General features: G+C 43.0%; 1 protein-coding gene across 29 annotated transcripts in view; it reads left to right on the forward strand.

Moving 5' to 3' along the window:
* DTNB (dystrobrevin beta) overlaps nt 1-24,281 on the forward strand; it is a 309,281-nt gene that overhangs the window by 209,922 nt on the left and 75,078 nt on the right. For 20 of the 29 annotated variants that reach the window (XR_004428453.1, XR_004428456.1, XR_004428455.1 and 17 more), the window contains one exon: nt 20,955-21,044. The exons of the other annotated variants lie outside the window; for them this stretch is intronic. Coding sequence is in view for 17 of the 20 variants with exons in the window: in XM_033176347.1 (XP_033032238.1) it covers nt 20,955-21,044 (90 nt within the window). In the remaining 3 variants the exon portion in view is untranslated. The remainder of the gene's footprint in view (nt 1-20,954; nt 21,045-24,281) is intronic. 29 annotated transcript variants of the gene reach the window in all.

Here is a 24,281-nt window from a genome sequence, read left to right on the forward strand (position 1 = left end):
CATATTGATTGATTAAGCTGGCTGTCTTATGTAGGCGTGGTTTGCGGCACTCAAAAGCAATTACAATAGTTAACACCAAAGATGACTGATCACAGATCACCATAACAGATATGATGATAATAATGGAGAAGTTTGAAGCATTGCCAGAATTACCAAAATGTGGCACAGAGACACCAAATGAGCACATGGGCACCAGTGGCCTTACTCAACTCAGGGTTGCCACGGACCTTCAATTTGTAAAAAGCACAATATCTGTGAAGCACGATAAAGCAAAGCACAATGAAACAATGAGTGCCTGTATTAAAATGGCTTTCTGACTGGGTGACAAAAGAGTTTATCTTGTTATCTACAGAATACAGTAGAATGACAAAAATCACTATTTTTTGTTTTTTTAAGACCGAGGACAAAAAATAGTTTTTTGGGGGGAAACTAAGAAAAGGAACAAAACAAAAGTGGTCATGTCAGAAACTATCCATATGTGGACTCAGTGCACAGATTCTCTTCCTACCTGTGAAATGAGGAAAATAGAGTTTGTTTGAAAAGCAAGAATAATTAATGATGGTTTCAGGAAACAGCTAACATATACGAAGTCTTTGTGAGAATTTTACCAAGTCAACACAAGAATAGTTTTTTCTCCAGTGTTTTATTTTATTTTATTTTTAAGACGAAAAGCAGAGTAATTGAAAATTAACACATAATCTTAGAGAACTGCAGGGTCCTTGATGTTGGCAGGTGTCCAGAGCCTGTCTGACAGCCTGGGCAGACCGCCAGTTTTCAGCTGCTTCTGGGTTGGGATTAGATTCCATTTCCACTCAAGCATTTAAGGTAAACCTTTCACCAGTTCTAACTCAGATTGGTACAAACAGAAAGTTTGAGTATTTCCAAGTCCATACTTAAATACCTTAGTTTGAAAAATAGAAGCTGACAGAAGCATAGTAAGTAATAGTTTGCTTCTTCTTTGCATTGGACTGAGGCTTGAGGTCCTGAGCATGACCAAGCATCACATCCATCGTAGACCGTCGGCAGAGCCAAGTGGAAGGAGCAGGTTCGGGGAAAAAGATCTCAAGTGTAATGTTGTCGTGTTCAGATTGAGATGCTTGTGGGATGCCAGGAGTGAAGATGAGCTTTGTAAATTTGGGATATGGGTGGGGCAAGGAAAAGTGTGGATCTTTTTCAGATTTCTTCCTGGCTTGAGTTAAGGTCCCTTTGGTCAAAACACTGGAGGAGGATTTGTGCCAGAAGAAGAGGGTTGGGAACCAGACCATCGTTTTTGTCTTCCAGATTCTTCCAGCGAATCTCACGTTCACACCAGCAAAAGGGATACAAATACTTAGAGCCAACAAATGGCCAGTAGAACCTGACATGCATAGATGCGCACACACTCCTTTTCTCCCTAGCAGCCTCCATACAGACTCTTCCTCTCTCACTATATAATGTCTCTTTCTGTCTTTCTGATACACACATGAACACACACGCACTTTTTAAAAACACATTTTTACACACACATGCTTTGGGGCTTTTCACTGAAATACCTTTTGACCTTATCTCCTAAGAAGTTGACTCAGTGTAGTTGCTACGGTCAAGTGATGGTGATGGGCCACAGCCTGGCATGTAGAACAAACATCTCCGAATGCTGAAATTCCCGTGCTGATCCAGCCTAGACGTACTATGTTTAACCAGAGATTTTTTTTCACTCCTCTTAATATCAAACTAGTAAAATATTTCAGCTCACTGTAGCTAGTAAAGCAAACACTTAAAGTAAATCAGTACAGTTCTCAACTTTTTCGTGGATCTTATTGGGGAATCTCCAGTCTACTCCCCACTTTACCCCCAATTTAGTCTTTTCTTTGCATCTGCAGGGGTTTTTCTGAAATGCAAATCTGATTATGTTGTTATCCCGATTAAAACTTTCCAGGGGCTCTTCTTTGCTGCAGCACTGTCTAGTAGCATGGAATTGTTCTGTGCTAACCAGTATGGGAGCCAGCTAGCCACATGTGTCTGTTGAGTACTTGAGATGTGACAGAGAAAATGAATTTTTAATTATTTATTTAGAGGTGGAGTTTCATTCTTGTCACCCAGGCTGGAACACAGTGGCACAATCTCAGCTCACTGCAACCTCCACCTCCTAGGTTCAAGCAATTCTCCTGCCTCATCCTCCTGAGTAGCTGGGACTATAGGTGTGTGCCACCACACACGGCTAATTTTTCTATTTTTAGTAGAGCTGGGGTTTTACCATGTTGGCCAGGGTGGTCTTGAACTCCTGACCTCAGGTGATTCTCCTACCTTGGCCTCCAAAAGTGCTGGGATTACAGGCATGAGCCACTGTACCTGGCCTAATTTTATTTAATTGGAGTGAATTGGAATTTAAATAGCCATAGGTAGCTGATAGCCACACAGTTCTACAAGCTAAAACCCCCATTCTTCTGTGTGGCTTACAAGGCCCTTGTTTCTGAGCTGACCCTTGCCAGCCCTTCCAGCCCTACCTCATCCCACTCTCTCTTCTCAGCATCCATACTCAGAAGCACTTGGACCTCTCACAATGCCCCAGGCAGGCAGCTGCATATGCCACTTCTACCTGAAGGACCTCCCCATCCTTTTCACCTTTGTTCTCTCTTCTTTGTCATCTAATTCTTCCTTCTCATCTTAGCTCTGGCTTCTCCAGGAAGCCTTCCCTAACACCCTAAAACTGTATTATGTGGTCTTCTGTGAGCCACAGCGTCTGGTACATATCATAGTATCATAGTAGCTGTTTGTTCAATGCCTTTCTAGACTACAAGCTCTTTGAGGGTGTAGACTCCCCAGGCTTGGGCCAAAAATGGATTCCGTCTCTCAAAATCTTCTTGCTGCTGCTTGCCTCTTAATTAATGCTTCCTCTGCTAGGAAAGGGATTTTCTTTTTTCAGTTATTTCAAATAAATCACTAGTACTGCCTGCTTATTCCATTCAGAGCGGGGAAATTAAAAAGAAAGGTATTATTCCTCTACTTTATACATATTATGTGTAAACATAATATTACATTGCCTTTCACATGAGTAGCTAGTAGGAAGTTTAACCGATTACTAGAATTTTATGTACATTAAACCCAAGCATTGATTGATGGCGGGTCCTTAACCTCATAGAGCTTATTTACTCAGGAAGAAAACATAAATGGGGGGGGGGGTCAGGAGGGAAGAAAGTGGAAGGACTAGATATGTTTTCTTGTTCAATATGATATTTATTTGGTGAAGATTTTTGATGCAGGCCAGGTGTGGTGGCTTATGCCTGTAATCCCAGCACTTTGGGAGGTCGAGGTAGGTGGATCTGGATTGCTTGAGGCCAGAAGTTTGAGACCAACCTGGCCAACATGGCGAAACCCTGTCTCAACTAAAAATACAAAAATTAGCCAGGAATTGTGGTGTGCACCTGTAATCCCAGCTACTCAGGAGGCTGAAACAGGAGAATTGCTTGAACCTGGGAGACGGAGGTTTCAGTGAGCTGAGATTGGGCCACTGCACTCCAGCCTTAGCAACAGAGTGAGTGAGACTCCGTCTCAAAAAGAAAAAAAAAAATAAAAAACTTATTTCATGCACTTCGTGTTGGGAAAGAGGTCATTAGACAAATTTAGATAGTATCACCACCACTACTTTATTAAGATGAGACCCCACTGGGTAGATATGCACAGGAAAGGCGAGTGGTGGTGAGCAGTTCTTAGAGAGCCCCGTGTCACTCCAGCTCCTTCATTCTGTCCATAACCTGGCTGTGCCAGAGAACTTATAGAGCCTGGCATGTCATTGGGCTTGTGTCTCTCACAGGTCCTCATTGGACAGCATTATTTTTTCTCATTAGCTTGTAATACAGTGAAGGCACAGACTAGTTTCTTTCCGTTAAACAGAGTTGATTGCGTCAAGCCACAACCTATGAGACAGTGAGCTGTTGGAAGGATGTTTTTCCTGTACCTCCTTGCCCTTCGTGGCTAAAGTCCTTTGAGGAGAGATAATCCAGATGGAGAGTGTCCTTACATTCTCTAAATCCATCTCTTCCACACTAGTGCCTTGACATTGTGTATTTTTTTTAGTGACAGAGGAGAAAAGGAACTTAATTTTCTTAATTATTTATGGTGTGCTGCAGGATCACATGTTAGAGAAGAGTAACATTGCTTGCCCCATGGATCTGAGAGTCTCAGTCAGGCATTTAGAATACTGTTATACCGATATAACAGCAGGCATGTGTTTACATTGCTGTAACAGAACACAGCTTTACATACTGTGATCCACAGTTGTTGTCTTCAGGCCAGGCACAGTGGCTCACGCCTGTAATCCCAGCACTTTGGGAGGCCAAGGTGGGTGGATCACCTGAGGTCAGGAGTTGAAGACCAGCCTGTCCAATATGGTGAAACCCCATTTCTACTAAAAACACAAAAAATTAGCCAGGTGTGGTGGTGGGTGCCTGTAGTCCCAGTTACTTGGGAGACCAAGGCAGAGAATCGCTTGAACCCGGGAGGCAGAGGTTGCAGTGAGTTGAGATCACACCACTGCACTCCAGCCTGGGTGCAACAGAGTGAGACTCTGACTAAAAAAACAAAACACAACAAAACAAAAAAATGTTGTCCGGTGTAAGAATCTACTCTGAAATGTGTTACTTTCAGTACTAATCCCTAGCCTGCATCCACTTACCTAGGGTTTCCTTGCTAAAGTCACTGATTATTCTGGGTGTTCGGGTTTTCACTGGAATTTTTTTTTGTATGTCTTCCTTCTGCTTTGGTGGTTCCTACAGATTTCTCCCACCATGGCAGAACTATTGATATTTCTTCAACTTCAGGACTTTCCAGAGTCAGAGAATTGTCATATAATTTAACTGTTAGAATCAGCTGGCCTTGTGCATTTATTGTGGAGGACACAGAAATGCTGTTCTGAGCTTCCCACTCAGCATTTCTAATAGAGCTTCCGTGTGGGATCTTTCTTGGGACAATTTGGTCTTTTTGAAGTTGTGGAGGCCAGGCTATGTGAAAGATGACAGTGGTCTTTTCTTCTCCTAGCCTTAAATTTTAGCAGATGATAAAGGGAAACAGCAGCTAGATTGATTTATGTTTATTTTTAAGAGACAGGGTCTTGCTCTGCTGCCCAGGCTGGAGTTCAGAGATGCAGTCACGGCTCACTGCAGCTTCAGACTCTTGGGCTCAGGCACTTCTCAGCCTCCCAGGTAGCTAGGACCATAGGCATGTTGCCACCACACCAGGCTGAATTTTTCATTTTTTTTTATGAAGACGGATTCTCGCCGTGTTGCCCAGGCTGGTCTCAAACTCCTGTCCTCAAGTGACCTCCCACCTTGGCCTTCCGAAGTGCCAAGATAGATTGAATTTCAGATTGAAAATGACTGAACTGAAAGTGACCGAAGTGACCCACATTCCAGTGTGTGGCTAATTTTTGGTTCCTTCCGTCCTTGGTTTCCTTCCTTGGCCTCTGTGACAAATTCCTCTGGCCGCACTCATTTCTTGTATGCTGGTGCTCTTCAGGACCCTACCTTGGGCCTACACTCCCATTTTAGTGATCCTACATCTAACCACCTACCCAAATCAATCCTCTTGAGTTCCAGAACCATTTATCTCAGTGCCCACCTGGCATTTCCACTTAGGTGTTTCACAGACATCTTAAAGCCAACATATCTAAACCTAGACTTTCTCCCCTCTTTTCACCTCTCATCACCCTTTTTCACGTCTTTTCGCCCCTCTTCCTTCTCCATAGCTTCAGCTCAGTAAGTGGCAGCACCAGCCACCTCTTGCTGAAGCCAGAAACCTGGGAATCTTTTTACTCCATCCTCTCTCTCTCTTCCTCTCTCACACCAGCCAGTCAGTCACTAAGTCGCTATTTTTTCAGCTTTATTGAGTTACAATTTATTTACAATAAAATTAATCAGCCGGGCACAGTGGCTCATGCTTGTAATCCCAGCACTTTGGGAGGCCAGGCGGTCATGTCGATCACTTGAGATCAGGAGTTTGAGACCAGCCTGGCCAACATCATGAAACCCCATCTCTACTAAAAATAGGAAAAATTAGCTGGGCATGGTGGTGCGTGCCTGTAGTTCCAGCTCCTCAGGACGCTGAGGCACGAGAATCACTTGAACCCAGGAGGTGGAGGTTGCAATGAGCCGAGATCACACCACTGCACTCCAGCCTGGATGACAAGAGTGAGACTCCATCTCAAGTGAGTGAGTGAATGAATGAATGAATGAATGAATAGGCTTGGGCAACCGTTCATGGTGCCCAGCCTGTTTCCCCAGCCTCATTTTCCAGTGCTCTCCCCTACTCTTCAAGCTGGGACTCTTTCAGTACCTGAAGTATGCTGTAAATTCTCTCAACTGCACTTTTGCACATACCCTTCCCTCTGCCTGGGACCCTCTTCATCCAACATCTTCACCTAGCCAACCCTGTTTGTCACCCAAGTTTCAATTTTGATGTCACTTTCTGAAGGAGGACTTTTCTGATCTCCTGGACTGGGTCAAATCTTCTATTTATGATCTCCCCAAACATCCTTTTATAACATTCCCTACCCTTATAAATAATTGATTAATGTCAGTATTTCAGTATTCCTCTCAAGATTGAGCACTTCACAAGGATGGAACTACATTTGTTTATCGCTGTAGTTCCAGTACTGATGTAGTATCTGGCACATAGATACTCACTAAATATATTGAAAACTCAGTACAACTAAATATTTACTATTTGGCCACTCTGTGTCATGCAATTCAGTTTTGCCTCCCAATCAAAATTCCAACTGCAACTACATTGAACTTGATGCATTTGTAGCTTATCCTTGTAGGATAAGTCATTATCCTGTTTTCTGACCTTATAGGTAAACCCTTTAGAGTTTATATCTGTTTTCTAAAATAACCACAAAAAGTGCTTTCATGAGGAAGGCAAGAGCATTGTTCTGAAACAGATTTCTAGTGTTCATGTCTAGCAGCTACTTTGTTTTACACTTGACCCTGATTTAACTTGTTGCTCCTGGCTTATTTCTTAAACTTGGCTTTATAACCACGTGTTGACCTCTTGTCAGACTCCAAAGGCCAGTTTCTTGCTGTGGTTCCCTTTGGACTGCTGTCCTTGCACTTTGGCCCTCAGTCATTTTGTAGACTTACTACCTTCAAACTTAGACCCAGTGGAGGAGCACCTGAAATCCTTGTGGCCACTGTTCCAACATGGACAGTCCAGAGTAGCGTATTGCAGCCTGGAATGGTCCTGTTAGATTAGGAGCACCCTGGAGTTGACCCTGGGCTAGAAGGTTTGCCAGGAAGAAAAGTATGTTAATTCCAGAGTTGCTTTTCCTGGGAGCTTCTTCCTGTTGTGACGACTTGGAAGGGTGCAGCTATCTTCCTTAGTTTCTCACCTTCATCGCAGTGAATCCCTAGGCTACCTAAAACTTATCTAAGGCATAGAAGGGTTTGAGAGCCACTTTGGAATCAAAGCAGACTTATGGATGTGGTTGTAAGCCACTTTAGTTCCTAACATCCACCTAAATTCAAGAATGTAAGACAAAGACTCCTGACCTCTTCTCAGATATTGGCATGGTGCACAGGTATATAACTGGCCTCAGAACACTTCCAAGCCACCGCATGGTATACACAAGGGCAGGGGCTGGCAAACTACAGCTTGTGCCAACTCCTGCCCTTATGTATACTGTGTGTATACTTGTTTTGTAAATAAAGTTTTATTGGAACATACTTGTTTATATATTGGCTATAGGTGCTTTCCCTACCATGGCAGACTGAGTAACTGCAACAGAAACCTTATGGCCTACAAAGCCTAAAATATTTACTATCGGGCCCTTTAAGAACAGTAAGCATTTCACCTTGTCTTGGATTTAGAATAAGGATGCTAAAAAGAAGAGCTGCAGCTCTATATACAATTTTTTTTATTACTCAGAATTTAAGAGCTGATAAAAGGTACTTTATAAGTTGACATGTTGTGGTCCATTACTATACTCAACATAGATAATGAAATATGATTACAAGGCTGGGCGCTAGTGGCTCATACCTCTAATCCCAATACTTTGGGAGGTCAGGGTGGGAGGATCACTTGAGGCTAGGAGTTCAAGACCAGTATGGGCAACACAGCAAGACCCCATCTTCACAAAAAATTTTGTTCTTTAACTCTCTGGGCCTGATGCTACCCGCCTGTAGTCCCAGCTGCTCAGGAGGCTGAGTCGCAAGGATTGCTTGAGCCCAGGAGTTTGAGGCTGCAGTGAGCTATGATGATATCACTGCACTCCAGCCTAGGTGACTGAATGAGACTCTGTCTCAAAAAAAAGAGAAAAGAAAGATTACATCAAATTTAGTAGGCCTTTACATCTTCTTTATTAGTAGTATAGTAGCAGTAGTCAGAGGTACAAATTTGGCCCCTTTGAAATTTAGAGTAACAAATATGGAGATGAATTTCTATCCTCTCACTTCAGCTTGCCCAAGGACTTGATTATTGGGAAGATTTATGTGACTTAGTGTTTGAGTTCCCATGAAAGTAAGAGAGTATAATATACTTATTCAGAGAGCAGCTGGTAATTAGTAATTGAGAGAAGGACTATCTCCATCAAGGAAGATAATATTAGTAAATAATTGTCCTACCAACACTCAACCAGTACATTAGAGATTGCTTTGACAGAACTCTTCAGTGCTTTTAACCTTCAGAGATGACTCCCTTAAATATCTAACACTTTGAAACAGTGGTCGCCAGAATTACTCTCATTGTTTGAGGAGAAATGACAGTGTTGGGAAAAAAATTATCTTAAAATCCATTATAACAACTCTTTGTAATATTCCCCAAATTCTGTATTTTCACTTACATTACATATATAAAAATTGAGGTGCCATAAGAAAACCTCACTGAACTCTGCCTGTCAATTCAAGAACAGAAATTCAATCTAAACTTCTGCCCCAAATTGTGTATTTCCCAAATGCGGATCAGCTCCCTGGTCACAAACACACTGTAACTGTGCTCTTGCACTGACAGCCACCTCAGCGCAGCACTCGCCTGGCTGAGTGACTCGCGGCAGGAGCTCCCTCGCCTTCTCTGCCACGGCACCTGATGTTACTCCTGTCCTTCGCTGCTGTCAACTCCATTTCGCTTTAAGCGTGGCGTGGCTGAGAGAGTATGAGCCCTGAAGTCACCTAGGCCTGGGTTCAGGGTCAAGCTTTGTCACTTACCTGTTGACGGAATTGTCAACACTTGCACTTAAGTACTTTACACTTACACTTAAGTACTTTACACTTAAGTACTTCTTTCTTTTTGTTTGTTTGTTTGTTTAAGACGTTGGTTGTCTGGCTCTTTTGCCCAGGCTGGAGTACAGTGACACAATCTCGGTTCACTACAAGCTCTGCCTCCTGGATTCAAGCGATTCTCTGCCTCAGCTTCCCAAGTAGCTGGGATTACAGGCACGTGCCACCACGCCCAGCTAATTTTTGTATTTTTTAGTAGAGACAGGGTTTCACTATGTGTTGGCCAGGCTGGTCTCGAACTCCTGACCTCAGGTGGTCTACTCCTCAGCCTCCCAAAGTGCTGGAATTACAGGCGGGAGCCACCACACCCGGCCTTAAATACTTCTTTAGAAGTAACAAATTACTTCATCTTTAGGCTAATTCATTAGTTCAGCAAATATTTGCTGAGCATCTGATATGTGCGAGGCACTATTTTAGGAGATGCCTGGTGATTTAGCTGTGTAAAAATAGGTCCCTGCTTTTATGTAGCTGCCGTTCTAGCAAAGAAGACAGAAAAATATTGTTTTATAATATAATAAAGAATAGTGGTAAATGCTGTGCAGAAAAATAGAGAGTGAATGGGGCAGAGAGTTTCAGGTTTTAGATTGGATGATCAGGGAAGGACCCTCTGGAGAGATGACTTTGATCAGGAATCTGAATGATGTGAGGAGGAAAGAAAGCCATGCCAGCATCTGAGGGAAGATTGTTCCAGACAGTGGGAATGGGGAGGATAAAGGTCCCATGGTGGGAAGGCACTGGGTGTTTTCTGGAATAGCAGAAAGGTCAGCATGGGCCGAAGCGCAATAAGCAGAGAGACGAGTGTAGAAAACCAGCTGGAGAGGCAGCAAGGGGCCAGACCACACAGGGGAGATGGGATTTGATTTTTAAAAAGCATTTTTAATAAGATATACTGTAGAATACTTTTAGGCTTAAAGAAAAGTTGCAAAAGTAGTACAGTAAGTTCCCATATACATACCCCTTCCTCTGTTTTTTTTTCTTTCTTTCTTTCTTTTTTTTTTTTCGAAACAGAGTCTTACTCTCACCCAGGCTGGAGTGCAGTGGCTCGATCTTGGCTCACTGCAAGCTCCACCTCCTGGATTCACACCATTCTCCTGCCTCGGCCTCTCTAGTAGCTGAGACTACAGGTACCCGCCACCACGCCCGGGTAATTTTTTATACTTTTAGTAGACACGGGGTTTCACTGTGTTAGCCAGGATGGTCTCGAACTCCTGACCTCAGGTGATCCCCCCGCCTTGGTCTCCCAAAGTGCTGGGATTACAGGCATGAGCCACCGTGCCCGGCCCTGTTTCTTCTATTGCTATCTTATATTGCCTTGGTGCACTTGTCATAACTAAGAAATCAACACCCGTGCACTACTGTGAACTAAGTTCCAGACTTTATTCCTGTTTCACTAGTTCATCGAGTCATGCCCTTTCTCTGTTGCGGGATGCCACATCTCATTTAGTCATCCTGTCTCCCTGGCCCCTTCTGTTCTGTGAGTTTCTTAGTGTTTTCCTTGTTTTTCATGACCTTGGCAGTTTTGAGGAGTACTGGTCAGATATTTTGCAGAATGTCCTTCATGGTTTTCTCAAGATTAGACTGTGTTTATGGGTTTAGGGGAAGAACACCACAGAGGCGAGTGCCCTTCTCCCTGCATCATAGAGAACCTGCTGTCAGCATGAGTTCTCACTGCTGATGGGAACCTTGGTCTCCTGGCCAAAGCAGCATTGACAAGGTTTCTCCACTTTTTTCCTACTCTGTTCTTTGGAAGTCCCTAAGCATGGTTCATACTCAGGGGCAGGGGTGAGGAATTAAGATCTACTCGCCTGGAGAGGGAAGTATCTACACCCTCTATATATCTCTCATTTGTTGATTTAATCATTTATTTATATCAGTGTGGACTCATGGATGTTTATTTTATGCTTTGGGTTATAACCCAACACTGTTTAATACATTATTTATTTTGTTGCTCAAATTGTTCCAACTCCGACTAGTGGGAGCTCTTTCTGGTTGGGACTTGTGTCCCTTTGACATGCCACTTTTTTTTTGTTTTTTTTTCTGAGACGGAGTCTTGCTCTGCCGCCCAGGCTGGAGTGCAGTGGCCGGATCTCAGCTCACTGCAAGCTCCGCCTCCTGGGTTTTACGCCATTCTCCTGCCTCAGCCTCCCGAGTAGCTGGGACTACAGGCGCCCGCCTCGACGCCCAGCTATTTTTTTGTATTTTTTAGTAGAGACGGGGTTTCACCGTATTAGCCAGGATGGTCTCGATCTCCTGACCTCGTGATCCGCCCGTCTCGGCCTCCCAAAGTGCTGGGATTACAGGCTTGAGCCACCAAGCACTTACTTAGGTTGTGGCATTACAACATGCTCCAGGCTCATCTTGTATTCCCTGCCCTAGCCCTAGAATGAGACATTTTTCTAGGGAGTCCTGTGTCCTTTATTATAGAATGGTATGAGAAATCAATATGTATAGGCTGGGCACGGTGGCTCACGCCTGTAATCCCAGCACTTTGGGAGACCAAGGCGGGTGTCACCTGAGGTTGGGAGTTCAAGACCAGCCTGACCAACATGGAGAAACCCCGTCTCTACTAAAAATATAAAATTAGCTGGGGTGGTGGCGCATGCCTATAATCCTAGCTACTCGGGAGGCTGAGGCAGGAGAATTGCTTGAACCTGGGAGGCAGAGGTTTCAGTGAGCCGAGATCACGCCATTGCACTCCAGCCTGGGCAACAAGAGCAAAACTCCGTCTCAAAGAAAAAGAAAAAAAAATCAGTGTGTATAGGCTGGGCACGGTGGCTCATGCCTGTAATCCCAACACTTTGGGAGGCCAAGGCAAGCAGATCACATGAGGTCAGGAGTTCGAGACCAGCCTGGCCAACAGGGCGAAACCCCATCTCTACTAAAAATATTAAAAAATTAGCTGGGCATGGTGGTGAGCACCTGTAGCCCCAGCTACTCAGGAGGCTGAGGCACGAGAGTCGTTTTAACCAAGGAGGCAGAGATTGCGGTGAGCCTAGACCGCGCCACTGCACTCCAGTCCAGCCTGAGTGACACAGCGAGACTCCATCTCAATTTAAAACAAAAAAAAAGGAAAAAATAAAATAAACCAGTATGCATATATGCACATGCCTGTATTATTTCTCTATCCATCTGTATCTGCATTAAGCTATATGTGAGTTATGCTGAAGTATCTGACTCTAATCCAGTACGGCTGGGTTTCCTCTAGCTGTCCCCACCTTGGTTGTCTGTAACTTCCCTCTCCAGGGGTGAGACACCTGGCTCCCATCTACCATCCACTGACTTACTTGTTCCATGCCAGCAGCATGTGTAGCAGTTTCAGAAATATTAGTTAGGACCCTTGATTTATTTTTTAAACAGATTTATTGAGATATAACTCATAGACCATACAATTCCTCCATTCAAGATGTACAATTCAGTGGTTTTTAGTGTGTGCACAGAGTTTTGCAGCCACTACTGAAAACAGTTTTAGAACATTTTCCTCACCCCAAAACTGACAAGGCCACTCATTGCAGTGTGGAGACTCAACTGTAGAGTATATGAGCAGAAGAGAGCACAGTCAAGAGGCTATTGGAGCAGTCTAAGCAAGACCTCGTAAGAAGTTGCTCATGAGAAGTCATGGCGGCAGTAGAGATGATGAGAAAATAGAGCCACCAGGACTTGCAGTGGATTGGATGTGTGTTCAAGGAAAAGAGAGAAATTAAAAAGATCCCTCTGGTTTTGGCCTGATGGCTGGGTATAGCGATGCCATTTATTTAAGTTGGTCAGTCTGGGGAAGAGCAGGTGAGGAGGTGGAGTGGAGACAGTCAAGAGTTCTATTTTGAGCATGTTAGGTTTGAGATGCCCATTGGGCAGCCAAGGGGAGGTGTTGAATAGACCATCAAGTACATGATTCTGGAGCTCAAGGGAGAGGTCAGGGCTGGAGATGTAAAATCATGAGGGTTACCATAATCCCTTTCTTGTAAGATTGTTCTGAGAATAAACAAGAGAAGATATATAAAAGTGTCTTGATAGGTCACAGGTACTTTGTTGATAATGACTATGACAACATATGTGCCAGATGCTTTTTGACATTATTTTATTCAATCTTCCCAACAGTCTACAAAATAAATATTTTAGGAGGTAGATTTTATATTATTAATATTTTACAGATGACAGGACTAAGCATAGAGAAGTTATTGTCCAAGTGGATTAAAAACCAAAGCTCATGCTCTCAATTGCTGTATTCCACTGCCTCCTACTTGATACATAATTGTTACCATTGGCTCCAGGCTGCTCCTCTACACCCAGCCTCAGGACAAGGTCAGGGCCTTGTCCTGCCTCTGACCTCATCCAGCTATTGCTTACCTTTCATCCCCGCTTCCCCCATTTCAGTCCCGTCCCCTTGCTCCCTGTCCCTACAGATGTGCCTCCTGACTACGGCCTGCTACCACTAGAAATTCTGCTGACATCATGAGATACTATCACCATCTCTTGGAGAGCAGTTCTCACACTGGAATGCAGCTAGCACACCTGCAAACTTGTTCTAAATGCAGATTCCCAGGCTGCGTTCCCAGATTGATTCAGTAGAAGCCTGGGAGTTCTAAAGGAGGTAGTCAGGGAAAACATATTTTTAGAAATGCTGCTTTAGACTCTACCAATCCCCTTGAAGACTCTCTGTCCTCAGCTGTGGTCATCATTAGCATTGGCTTAGAGCTAAGGGATGCCTTGAGGGAATGTGCTGATCAGGGTGCCTTACGGAATGTCCATCTTATTGTCACTCCTCATTTTAGCTCTGTGGTCATTGTACTGACCTTTGCTTTTGCTGATCTCCCTGATTGGATAAAATTGTATTGTGTCCTCTGAGATTGGTGTGGTCGTTTCTTTTCCTACTAGAGTGTTGTTAGCACCATCAGAGCAGCAGCCGTGTCTGGGTTTTGTTTACTGTGGTGTCTTCATCACTGGATACCTAGTAGGGCTCCGTCCATTGTTTCAGGTGCCAGTTTCCATCAGTAATGCTGTTAGAACGATTGACTATTTAGGCATCACCTCCTTTTACGGATTGAAGTGACATTTGACAGTTTAGGAATTCTTGTTTTTATAGGAAAAAATCTGAATTGTAAACTATTGACTCTGCTTTGGAAAAACAAATTTCTAAAACTTTGTTTATTAGTTGGGAGTTATATATATGTTGCATATTTATGTATATATGTATATTTATATTTTACCAAAAAGGAAAGAGTTTAAATTTTCTTAATCTTGTAAAATAGATACAACTTTGAATGGGGGTAAAACAACATTACACCCCACACGGCAAACAAAATTATCAGAAAATTCATGGTCATTTAACTTCCTTATCTAACTACTAAGAACGCTTTTCATTGTGTTCTAGATCTCTAATTATATGACAAACAATACTGCTTCTGAATAGAAGTCCTCCTATAGGCCGGGTCTGGTGGCTCACGCCTGTAATCCCAACACTTTGGAAACTGAGGCGGGCGGATCACCTGAGGTCAGGAATACGAGACCAGCCTGGCCAATGTGGCGAAACCCCATCTCTACTAAAAATACAAAAATTAGCCGGACATGGTGGCACACACCTGTAGTCCCAGCTACTTGGGAGGCTGAGGCAGGAGAATTGCTTGAACCTGGGAGGCAGAGGTTGTAGTGAGCCGAGATGGCGCCACTGCAATCTGGCCTAGGCGACACAGTGAGACTCTGTCTCAAAAAAAAAAAAAAAAAAAAAAAATCCTTTCTTGGCCTCAGTTCCCTTTCTAGGTACCCTCTATATCTCTCCTTCCCATTTCAGAAAAACTTCTTCAAAGGGTTATCTGTAGAAGGAAACTTCAATTTCTGTTCTGCCATTTCCTTTCAAACACACCCAGTCAGACTTTCACCTCCTGTTACTTTGCCAAAACTATTTATGTCAAGGACACTGGTGACTTCTATACCACAAAATCCAGTGGTCACTTTTCAGTAGTTACCCTTACTTGATCTGTCAGTAGCATTTGGCATAGATGATCTCTCCTTTCTACTTGAAATGCTTGTTGCACGTGGCCTCCAAATATCACGCTCTCCTAGTTTTTCTCATTTCTTCTTGGCCTCCTTTGCAGGTTTTTCCACACTCCTTTGAAACCCGAATGGTAGTGTGTGACAGGGACCACTTCTCTTTTCTGTCTTTACTCACTATTAGTAGGCGATTATAGCCAGACTCATACTTTTTATAACACCGATGATATTGCTGACTTCTAAATGTATTTTTCTGGCCCACACCTTTTCCCTGAGCCCTTACCTCATATATCTACCTCCTAATCAGTACCTTCACTTGGATATTTAATACATATCTCATAGTTAGCATGTTCCAAACTGAGTTCTCTATTGTCCCTCACCAGACCTACTTCTCCCTTAGCCTTCCCCATCTCAGTTCGTGACAGTCCCATTTTCCCAATTGCTCATTCAGAACCCTTGATTTCTCTCATTCCCTTACATCCATCTCCACTTCCTGACTGTGAGATCAACTGTATGCAAAAACACCATGGAAATTTGTTCAAGATTCTGCTATTTCTTATGACCTCTGTTAAACGCTGTTTTTCTAGCCCACTCTTGTCTCTCGCCTGGAAGATTGCAGTAGTCTTCTAATTGACTACATCTTCCCCTGTTCTCTAGCCGTTTACTTTCTAGAGAGGAAATATCTTTTATTTATTTATTTATTTATTATTTATTTATTTATTTATTTATGATGGAGTTTTGCTCTTGTTGCCCAGGCTAGAGTGCAAGGGCACGATCTCGGCTCACTGCAACCTCCGCCTCCTGGGTTCAAACAATTCTCAGGCTTCAGTCTCCCGAGTAGCTGGGATTACAGGCATCCACAACCACTAATTTTCTGTATTTTTAGTAGAGACAGTGTTTCATCATTTTAGCCAGGCTAGTCTTGAACTCCTGACCTCAAGCGATCCACCCACCTCAGCTTCCCAAAGTGCTGGGATTACAGGTGTGAGCCACCGTGCCGAGCCTTGGAAATATATTTTAATTTTTTTAGAAATGAGGGTCTTGCTATGTTGCCCAAGCTGCTTTCTAACTCCTGAGCTCAAGTGGTCTTCCCACCTTGTCCTCCCAACATGCTGGCATTATAGGCATAAGCCACTGCACCCAGCCTAATGATCTTATTAAAATATAAATAATATCAGGGCCGGGTTCTGTGATTTACACCTGTAATCCCAGCACTTTAGGAGGCCGAGGTGGGTGGATCACTTGAAGTCAGGAGTTCAAGAGCATCCTGGCCACCATGGCGAAACCCTGTCTCTACTAAAAACACAAAAATTGGCTGGGCGTGGTGGTGCACGCCTATAATCCCAGTTACTCAGGAGGCTGAGGCAGGAGAGTCACTTGAACCCAGGAGGCAGAGGTTGCCATGAGCCAAGGTTGTGTCACTGCACTCTAGCCTGGGCAACACAGCGAGACTCCATCTCAAGATATAAAATAAAATCATGTATCACCTCTCAGTAGCTTCTCGTATCAGAGTAAAAGCTAAAATACTTGTAATGGCCTACAAGAGAGCTGAAAGGGATAATGTCTGAAATGAAAAATCCAATGGATGGACTTACACTGAACTTAAAGACATGGCAGTACAAATTACCCAGAGTGAAGCACAGAGAGGAGAATGACTGAAAAGGAACTGAGCCTCTGGGACCTGTGGGATAATGTCAGGCGGTCTAACAGACGAGAGGGAGAAAAAATATTTAAGAAACATTTTCCCCAACTTTTCAAAGAAATTTTTACAAATTCATTGAAAACTATAAACCTACAAATACTGTAAACACAACAAACTGTACGCCAGGATAAACAAAGAGAAAACTATATACCAAGGCACATCAGAATCAAATTGCTGAAAATCAGTGATGAAGAAAACATTTAAAAAGTTGCTAGAGCCGGGCGCAGTGGCTCACGCCTGTAATCCCAGCACTTTGGGAGGCGGAGGCAGGCAGATCACAAGATCAGGAGATCGAGACCATCCTGGATAACACGGTGAAACCCCTTCTCTACTAAAAATACAAAAAATTAGCCGGGCGTGGTGGCGGGCGCCTGTAGTCCCAGCTACTCCGGAGGCTGAGGCAGGGGAATGGCGTGAATCCGGGAGGCGGAGCTTGCAGTGGGCCAAGGTGGCGCCACTGTACCCCAGTCTGGGCGAGAGTGCGAGACTCTGTCTCAAAAAGAAAAAAAGCAGCTAGAGGGGGGGAAAAAAGGCACATTACATACCTGAACCCAGGAGTTCAAGACCAGCCTGGGCAACAAAGTGAGACCCTGTCTCTACAAAATATTTAAAAATTAGGGCTGGGTGTGGTGGCTCATGCCTGTAATCCCAGCACTTTGGGAGGCGGAGGCAGGTGGATCACGAAGTCAGCAGATTGAGACCATCCTGGCTAACACAGTGAAACCCGTTTCTACTAAAAATACAAAAAAATTAGCCAGGCATGGTGGCGGGCGCCTGTAGTCCCAGCTACCCAGGAGGCTGAGGGCAGGAGAATGGCGTGAACCCAGGAGGCAGAGCTTGCAGTGAGCAGAGATCGTGCCACTGTACTCCAGCCTGGAAGACAGAGCAAGACTCTGTCTCAAAAATAAATAAGTAAATAAATATTAGCCAGGTGTAGGGGTGCACACCTGTAGTCCCAGCTACTCTGGAGACTGAGGCAGAAGGATCGCTTGAGCCCAGGAGGTTAAGGCTGCAGTGATCCATGATTGCACCATGGCACTCCAGCCTGGGCGACAGAGCAAGACTCTGCCTAAAGAAAAGACATGTTACCTACAAGGAAACAAAGATAAGAAGAACTGTTGATTTCTCATTAACCCTTTTCCTGTTTAGAAAAAAGTACAGCTCGCTGCCAGTGCACCTTTAATTTTACATAAACACACTCTTTGAGGCTGAAGCAAAACTGACTGATTTTCAATGTGAAAATAAAATATACAAACTGTTTTTGGAGTTATTTCTAAACAGAACTAACATCAGAATCATCTGAGTCATCAGAATCATCTATTTCGGAAAAAAAGTTGATTCATTAAATGAATCTTCAGCCAACCATTCGAGAATGATGTTAATAGTTAACATCAGCCAGTCACAGTGGCTCACACCTGTAATCCCAGCACTCTGGGAGGCCAAGGTGGGTGGATCACGAGGTCAAGAGATCGAGACCATCCTGGGCAATGTGGTGAAACCCCAGCTCTACTAAAAATACAAAAAATTAGCTGAGCATGGTGGCGTGCACCTGTAGTCCCAGCTACTTGGGAGGCTGAGGCAGGAGAATTGCTTAAACCCAGGAGGCGGAGATTGCAGTGAGCCGAGATCGCACCACTGCACTCTAGCCTGGCAACAGAGTGAGACTCCATCTCAAAAACGACAACAATAATAATAATAATAAACACCCTGCACAGGAATGCTATGCTTTCTACGCTTTGGCATTTTCAGCAGTCGAGAATTACTGTATTTTGTAAATAGAAATGTCACTACTAAGAACAGAATGCTATAAATAGAATGATGTCTTTTCTTTCCAAAGTCGGTATACTAGAGTGATGAGAGAATAATAATAATAAAAGCAAGATATTTCATGGCAAAGTTATCTCAGAGTAAATGCTGTATCTGCAAGCGCTGCCGGTGAGTATTCTCGGGACAAATGGGAAAAGGGTTAAAAGCAATGTAACCCAGAAGAAAACGGAATGGTACCTTGAAAGCACTGAGAGGACTTATTTTTCTTCATTCTGAAATATAAAGATTTTCTGCCTTTTTCCACTGAGAAGGCCTAGAATCAGTGAGCCTAGAACGGTGGGCACCCTAGCGTCCTGACTATGGTCTCTAAATACTTTTTGCCAGTAAATGGAACAAGGGACCCTTAGAAGGATGGTTCATTCCAAGTCTGGGACAAGATATATAACAAACAAAAGTAGAGGGCTGGACACAGTGCCTCACACCTGTATTCTCAGCACACTGGGAGACCGAGGTAGGTGGATTGCCCGAGATCAGGAGTTCGAGACCAGCCTGGCCAACATGGTGAAACCACTTCTCTACTAAAAATACAAAAATTAGCCGGGCATGGTGGCACGTGCCTGTAATCCCAGCTACACAGGAGACTAAGGCAGGAGAATCACTTGAACTCGGGAGGCAGAGGTTGCAGTGAGCTGAGATTGCACCACTGTACTCCAGTCTGGGTGACAGAGTGATACTCCATCTCAAAAAAAAAAAAAAGAAAAAAATAATAAAACCTAGAGCATTTTACTGTGGTGGAAAGCTAATAAGTCTAATGGATATATCAAAAGAACACAAGAGCCTACAACAGGAGCTCCCACTGGCCAAAGGTAGGACAGTTTGAGCCTCAGAAAGATGACTGGGGCCGGGCACAGTGACTCACATCTGTAATCCCAGCACTTTGAGAAGCTGAAGCAGAGAGATCACTTGAGGTCAGCAGTCCAAGACCAGCCTGGCCAACATGGCGAAACCCCTTCTCTACTAAAAATACGAAAATTAACTGGTGGTACGCACCTGTCATCCCAGCTACTTGGGAGGCTGAGGTAGGAGAATCACTTGAACCCTGGAGGCAGAGGTTGCAGTGAGCCAATATCGTGCCATCACACTCCAGCCTGGGAGACAGAGTGAGACTCTGTCTCAAAAAAAAAAAAAACAAAAAACAAAAAACCAGAAATGTATCAGTCAAATACAAACATAAAAGAAACCTACCAGCCAAATGCAAAGTGGGGACTTTGGATCTTGACTTTAATGTAAATGGACATTTTTTAAGATTTGAGGAAATTGACAGATGGACTGGGATACTAATATTTTTGTCTATGTTTTTAGGTGTGATAATGGTGTTAGGTTGAGTGAAATGTTTTCACTGTCTGATAGATGTACAGGCTCAAGTATTCCCAGGTGAAGTAATTGCCTGGGGTTTGCTTTTAGCCACGTGTCCCTGCACAAAAAGTTGGAGGAATGAAAATTCGATTAGATAACATTGACAGCATGTTGATATTCATTCAAGTTTTGCTGTGGGTACCTGAGGGGTAGTCATTACATTACTCTATTTTATGCAAGTTTTAATATTTCTGTAGTAAAAAGTTAGAAGACCATGTGCTTAAGGACCTTTCACATATCTGTAAGGGAGAGCCTCACTCAGAATATATAGTGTTGCCTTACAATTAGGTGCAGTTCTAATGAGTTTGGGACGGGTACCAGTTTTATGGGAGAAACAAACTGATGCTAAAGGCAGTATCCTTATAGAAATAAAAATGTTTAACTGGCAACATGAAGTAACACTGAAAACTCTTAGATGCACACAAAAGCTTATAAAAGCATAGCGCTAGGGGGTCACATAGTAATATTTAGTAGACTGGCTGTGCCTCAGTTGTCTTGCCAGAGGGCATCCTCTAAAAAGTACACCATCACAGAGCGCAGCACCTGGACAAAAGTGGTACACGCGGCTCCTCTGCCCACTCAACAAGTCCTTCCCAAGGGCTGTCATGTCAGTGCCAGAGCCACTCCTGAAGGACTGCTTTTGTTTCGAGGATTTGAGAGATGGATTCCTGAGGATCTAACACCATATTCCATTATGCATTGTGGGTTTTTTATTGTTTTCCTTATCATGATTTATTATTTTTTAAATTTTTCTTTGAAGTTTGCTCATTTTAATCCATGTTCATTTCTCCCTCTGTATGTGTTTGTGTCACGCTTGCTGTCTTTGCCTCCATTGTTCCTAGGTTACAGTATAGCCAGGATATACCCTGTCACTTGGCCGATGAGCATGCGCTGATAGCCTCCTATGTGGCCCGTCTGCAGCACTGTGCACGGTCAGTGGTGGTGCAGCAGCAGTGGGCAACCAGGGGTGATCAGAGGGAGGGAGAGCTTTGCTACCTGGGGTTGTCAGCTGGAAAAAAAAACTGCATGTAGGGTTTTTCTTGGGCAACTAGCAGCTATGTTTGGCAGAGTTAAAATAGTTGCTAAGCATTCGCTTCTACAAGAGAGGGAGGGTTGCCAAGCCTGGGCGCTTACCTAAACATGGAGTCAGACATTCTCCTTTAAAGTGGGGTTCACTTCCTTCAACTTACACTCAAAAAAGATACAAACCTATGAGAGGTTGACATTTCGAAAGATGCAGTATTCACAGAGGTATCTGATGCAACCTCTTCCTGTTCATTCTTACCTGAATAATGAAATCTTTGTATTGACATTCAAAGTTTAGAGTTGATCAGCCCACAGATATCCCGCTTTGTCTTATCTGGGGACTTTGATACTGTCACCCTATTACATCTTTACCACCCTTTATCTGTTAGCAGGAATCTGTCATTGTTGATTATTTAAACCAGTGATTCCCAACAATGGTATTGGATCACTGTCACCTGAAGGTCTTTTTCCAAATTATATAGACCCTCTCTATTGTAATACTTACATGTATTTTAATAGCTCCACATTCCCCTTACCCTGAAAACCATTACAGTAGTGACTCACTGTTAATAAGAGAATGTGTCTGATTCTTCAGTGGTTCGGGATGGGAAAACGTTTGATAACTGCTAACTATAGCAAAGTTCATCGTTTTTTAAAAAGATTTAGTACCGAAAAAAATGGTATTACGTTCAGGTAGGTCCAAAGTCTCCTGCCCGCTCCATGCCCACACCCACCACCATTCTTCAAGTAGGATGGCAGGTAAAGTTTAAACAATCTAAAGCCATCCTTCCCCTATGTAATAGCAAGGAAGAGTCACAGTGCCAAACAACCTGGAAAGCCATGCTTTGAGATTCTTATTCTTAGAGAGAAAACCGTCATTTATAAGCTATGCACATGACAGAGGCTGAAGCTTTAAATTTTGAGCTTAGTTTTGCTTATAGCATGCCTTGGCTCCTTGGGAGGGTCATCTGACCTTGCTGCTACTCCCCGTAATAATAGAAGAATAAATTAATAGTTGGGAAATATACATATGAAAAAGACTGTTTTTAATATTATACTTTATACCATTTTCCACAGTTTTCCTGATATGACTAAATAGCATCATTTTTCTGGGGTATTTATGTATCTCTAAAGCTTGGAGAAGTAGGGTTTTCTAACCTTCTAAGTATGTTTAATAGGCTTACCCTCTAAGAGGGAAGGAAGGGCCTGATAATTGTGTGCGCTGCATCACAAAGTGTCTTCTCATCCAACAGGTGATTTCTTCACACACTGTCCCAACTTCTTGGTCTCGAGGAGTAGAGTTGTTTCACCTTAGGCAAGACAAATTCTTTATTATCAGTAAAAGCAATTGTCCAGAGTGAGCAAAAGTTTCCATGGTAAAAATAGCAGCAGTGTTTGACAGAGACTGTTACCTAGTAATTGAGCCCAATAAGATTTATGGTAGGTTTAGCTAAGACCCTCAAGTCTCACCTCGGCTCCCTGAGCAAAAATTGGTGGCTGGTAGCCTTGGAAGAACATGATGAGTGAGTGAGTACTACCTGACTTCTTGATTAGTAATCTGAGAAACTGAGCTTCTTACTTCTTCCGAGAAGTCAGAACTTTCCTGGCTAACTAATTCTGAAAATGAAAGTCAATTCAAACAGAAGAATAAGGATCCTTTCTAATTGCCCTCAAATAATTTTCATTGACCTTAAAACCTCTCATCAACACAAGCTTCTAGTTTCTGGCTAGAAAACATAGCCAATTAAAGCAGTCTGTCATCCACACTCATGTATAAATGACAAATAGGATCAGCCTTCCTAAGGAGATAGAATGTGATTGAGAAAAAGGGGCTCTTTTGCACAGAAGAACCTATTGTATCCCTTGTCAGATAACAGAGGTCAGCCACTTTAGGCCCCACTTCTTAGGCTTCCAATCCCTCCATAATATGATCCACTTGTATTCTTAAGCATCCATTTTTATTGTTTTTTTTTAAATACCTTTAAAGCACAAATGTTACAGTTTATCTCTCACCTTGGGGCCTTGACCCTAAAATATTAAAGCTGCCTGATAGTAGTCTGTTCTTATTACAGGATCATTTTTCAGAGGATGATTATCCTGGAGATGGATATTTGCATGCTTAAAATTATAAAGTGTTGACAAATGTCATAGGCAGAAGACTCAAAGCACTTTAAAAAAATCCTAGAAGAAAGACGAAGTTAAGCTTAAAGACTTAGCCAAAGAGATAGAAAGATTTAAAAAAAGCAAAAACTAGAAAAAATATAGTTGATTCTACACATGGAAATTTCAGACAAATCTTTATTGATTTAGCCACACCCTTCCCAGATTCCCCTCAGTAATTATAACAAACTTCGATGAGTATTGAAGTCATGTCTTTAAATTTTTCTATATGACTTGTCATACTGCTAAATTCTGATCAGGGGTTTTTGGAAACCCAAGAACATAGGGCCAAAGTGGAGGTAAGCCACAACAGCCACCTCCTGTCATTTAGTCAACATCATCACTGTTGTCTTAAAGCATCTGCCAGTCCTAAACAGAGAATTATATAGCCACAGTCCCTATTAATCTAGGACTGTCTTGATAAGGATAAATAGCATTTGATATACTAAATTAAAGAAGTCATGGATTTCAGAATCCAGAGTTCCATATCAGCATCCCATATGCAGAGCCAGCCTATTACTCAAGAACCCTTCCCTCATCCAGATACCACATTATCTGATCACCTGTCTGAATGGGTCCTTAGATTTTTTAGAGTGTTGGTACTGTTGTTAAAGAGTAATGCTTTAAACTAATTAGCTCCAAGATGGGGCTATAGATGTAGAATGAGCATAGTAAAGGAAGAGAAAAGGGCACGAAAAGGGGAATATTTGATGTCATGGAATCTTTCCAGCTTTACAGTGTGTTTGGCCTGCCCTGACAAGGCCAAACTTTTGCTTAGCCAGTGTTAAGTATATTTTTTCTCAGCCCTCTATTTTTCATAATGCTCTTGGTCTTTTTGAATTTGAGATCAAGGTCTAAAAAGTCATCAGTTTTAACCATTTGGTTAGAAACCGCTGTCTCAGACTTTGTGGGTGCCCTGTGTTTTCTTAGCCCTTGCATTCAAAAGTAAGTGCCCCTTTGATGGTGGGGGAGCAGCGGGGATG

Source organism: Trachypithecus francoisi, unplaced genomic scaffold (assembly GCF_009764315.1).
Source record: "Trachypithecus francoisi isolate TF-2019V2 unplaced genomic scaffold, Tfra_2.0 Lachesis_group17, whole genome shotgun sequence".
Lineage (NCBI taxonomy): Eukaryota > Metazoa > Chordata > Mammalia > Primates > Cercopithecidae > Trachypithecus > Trachypithecus francoisi.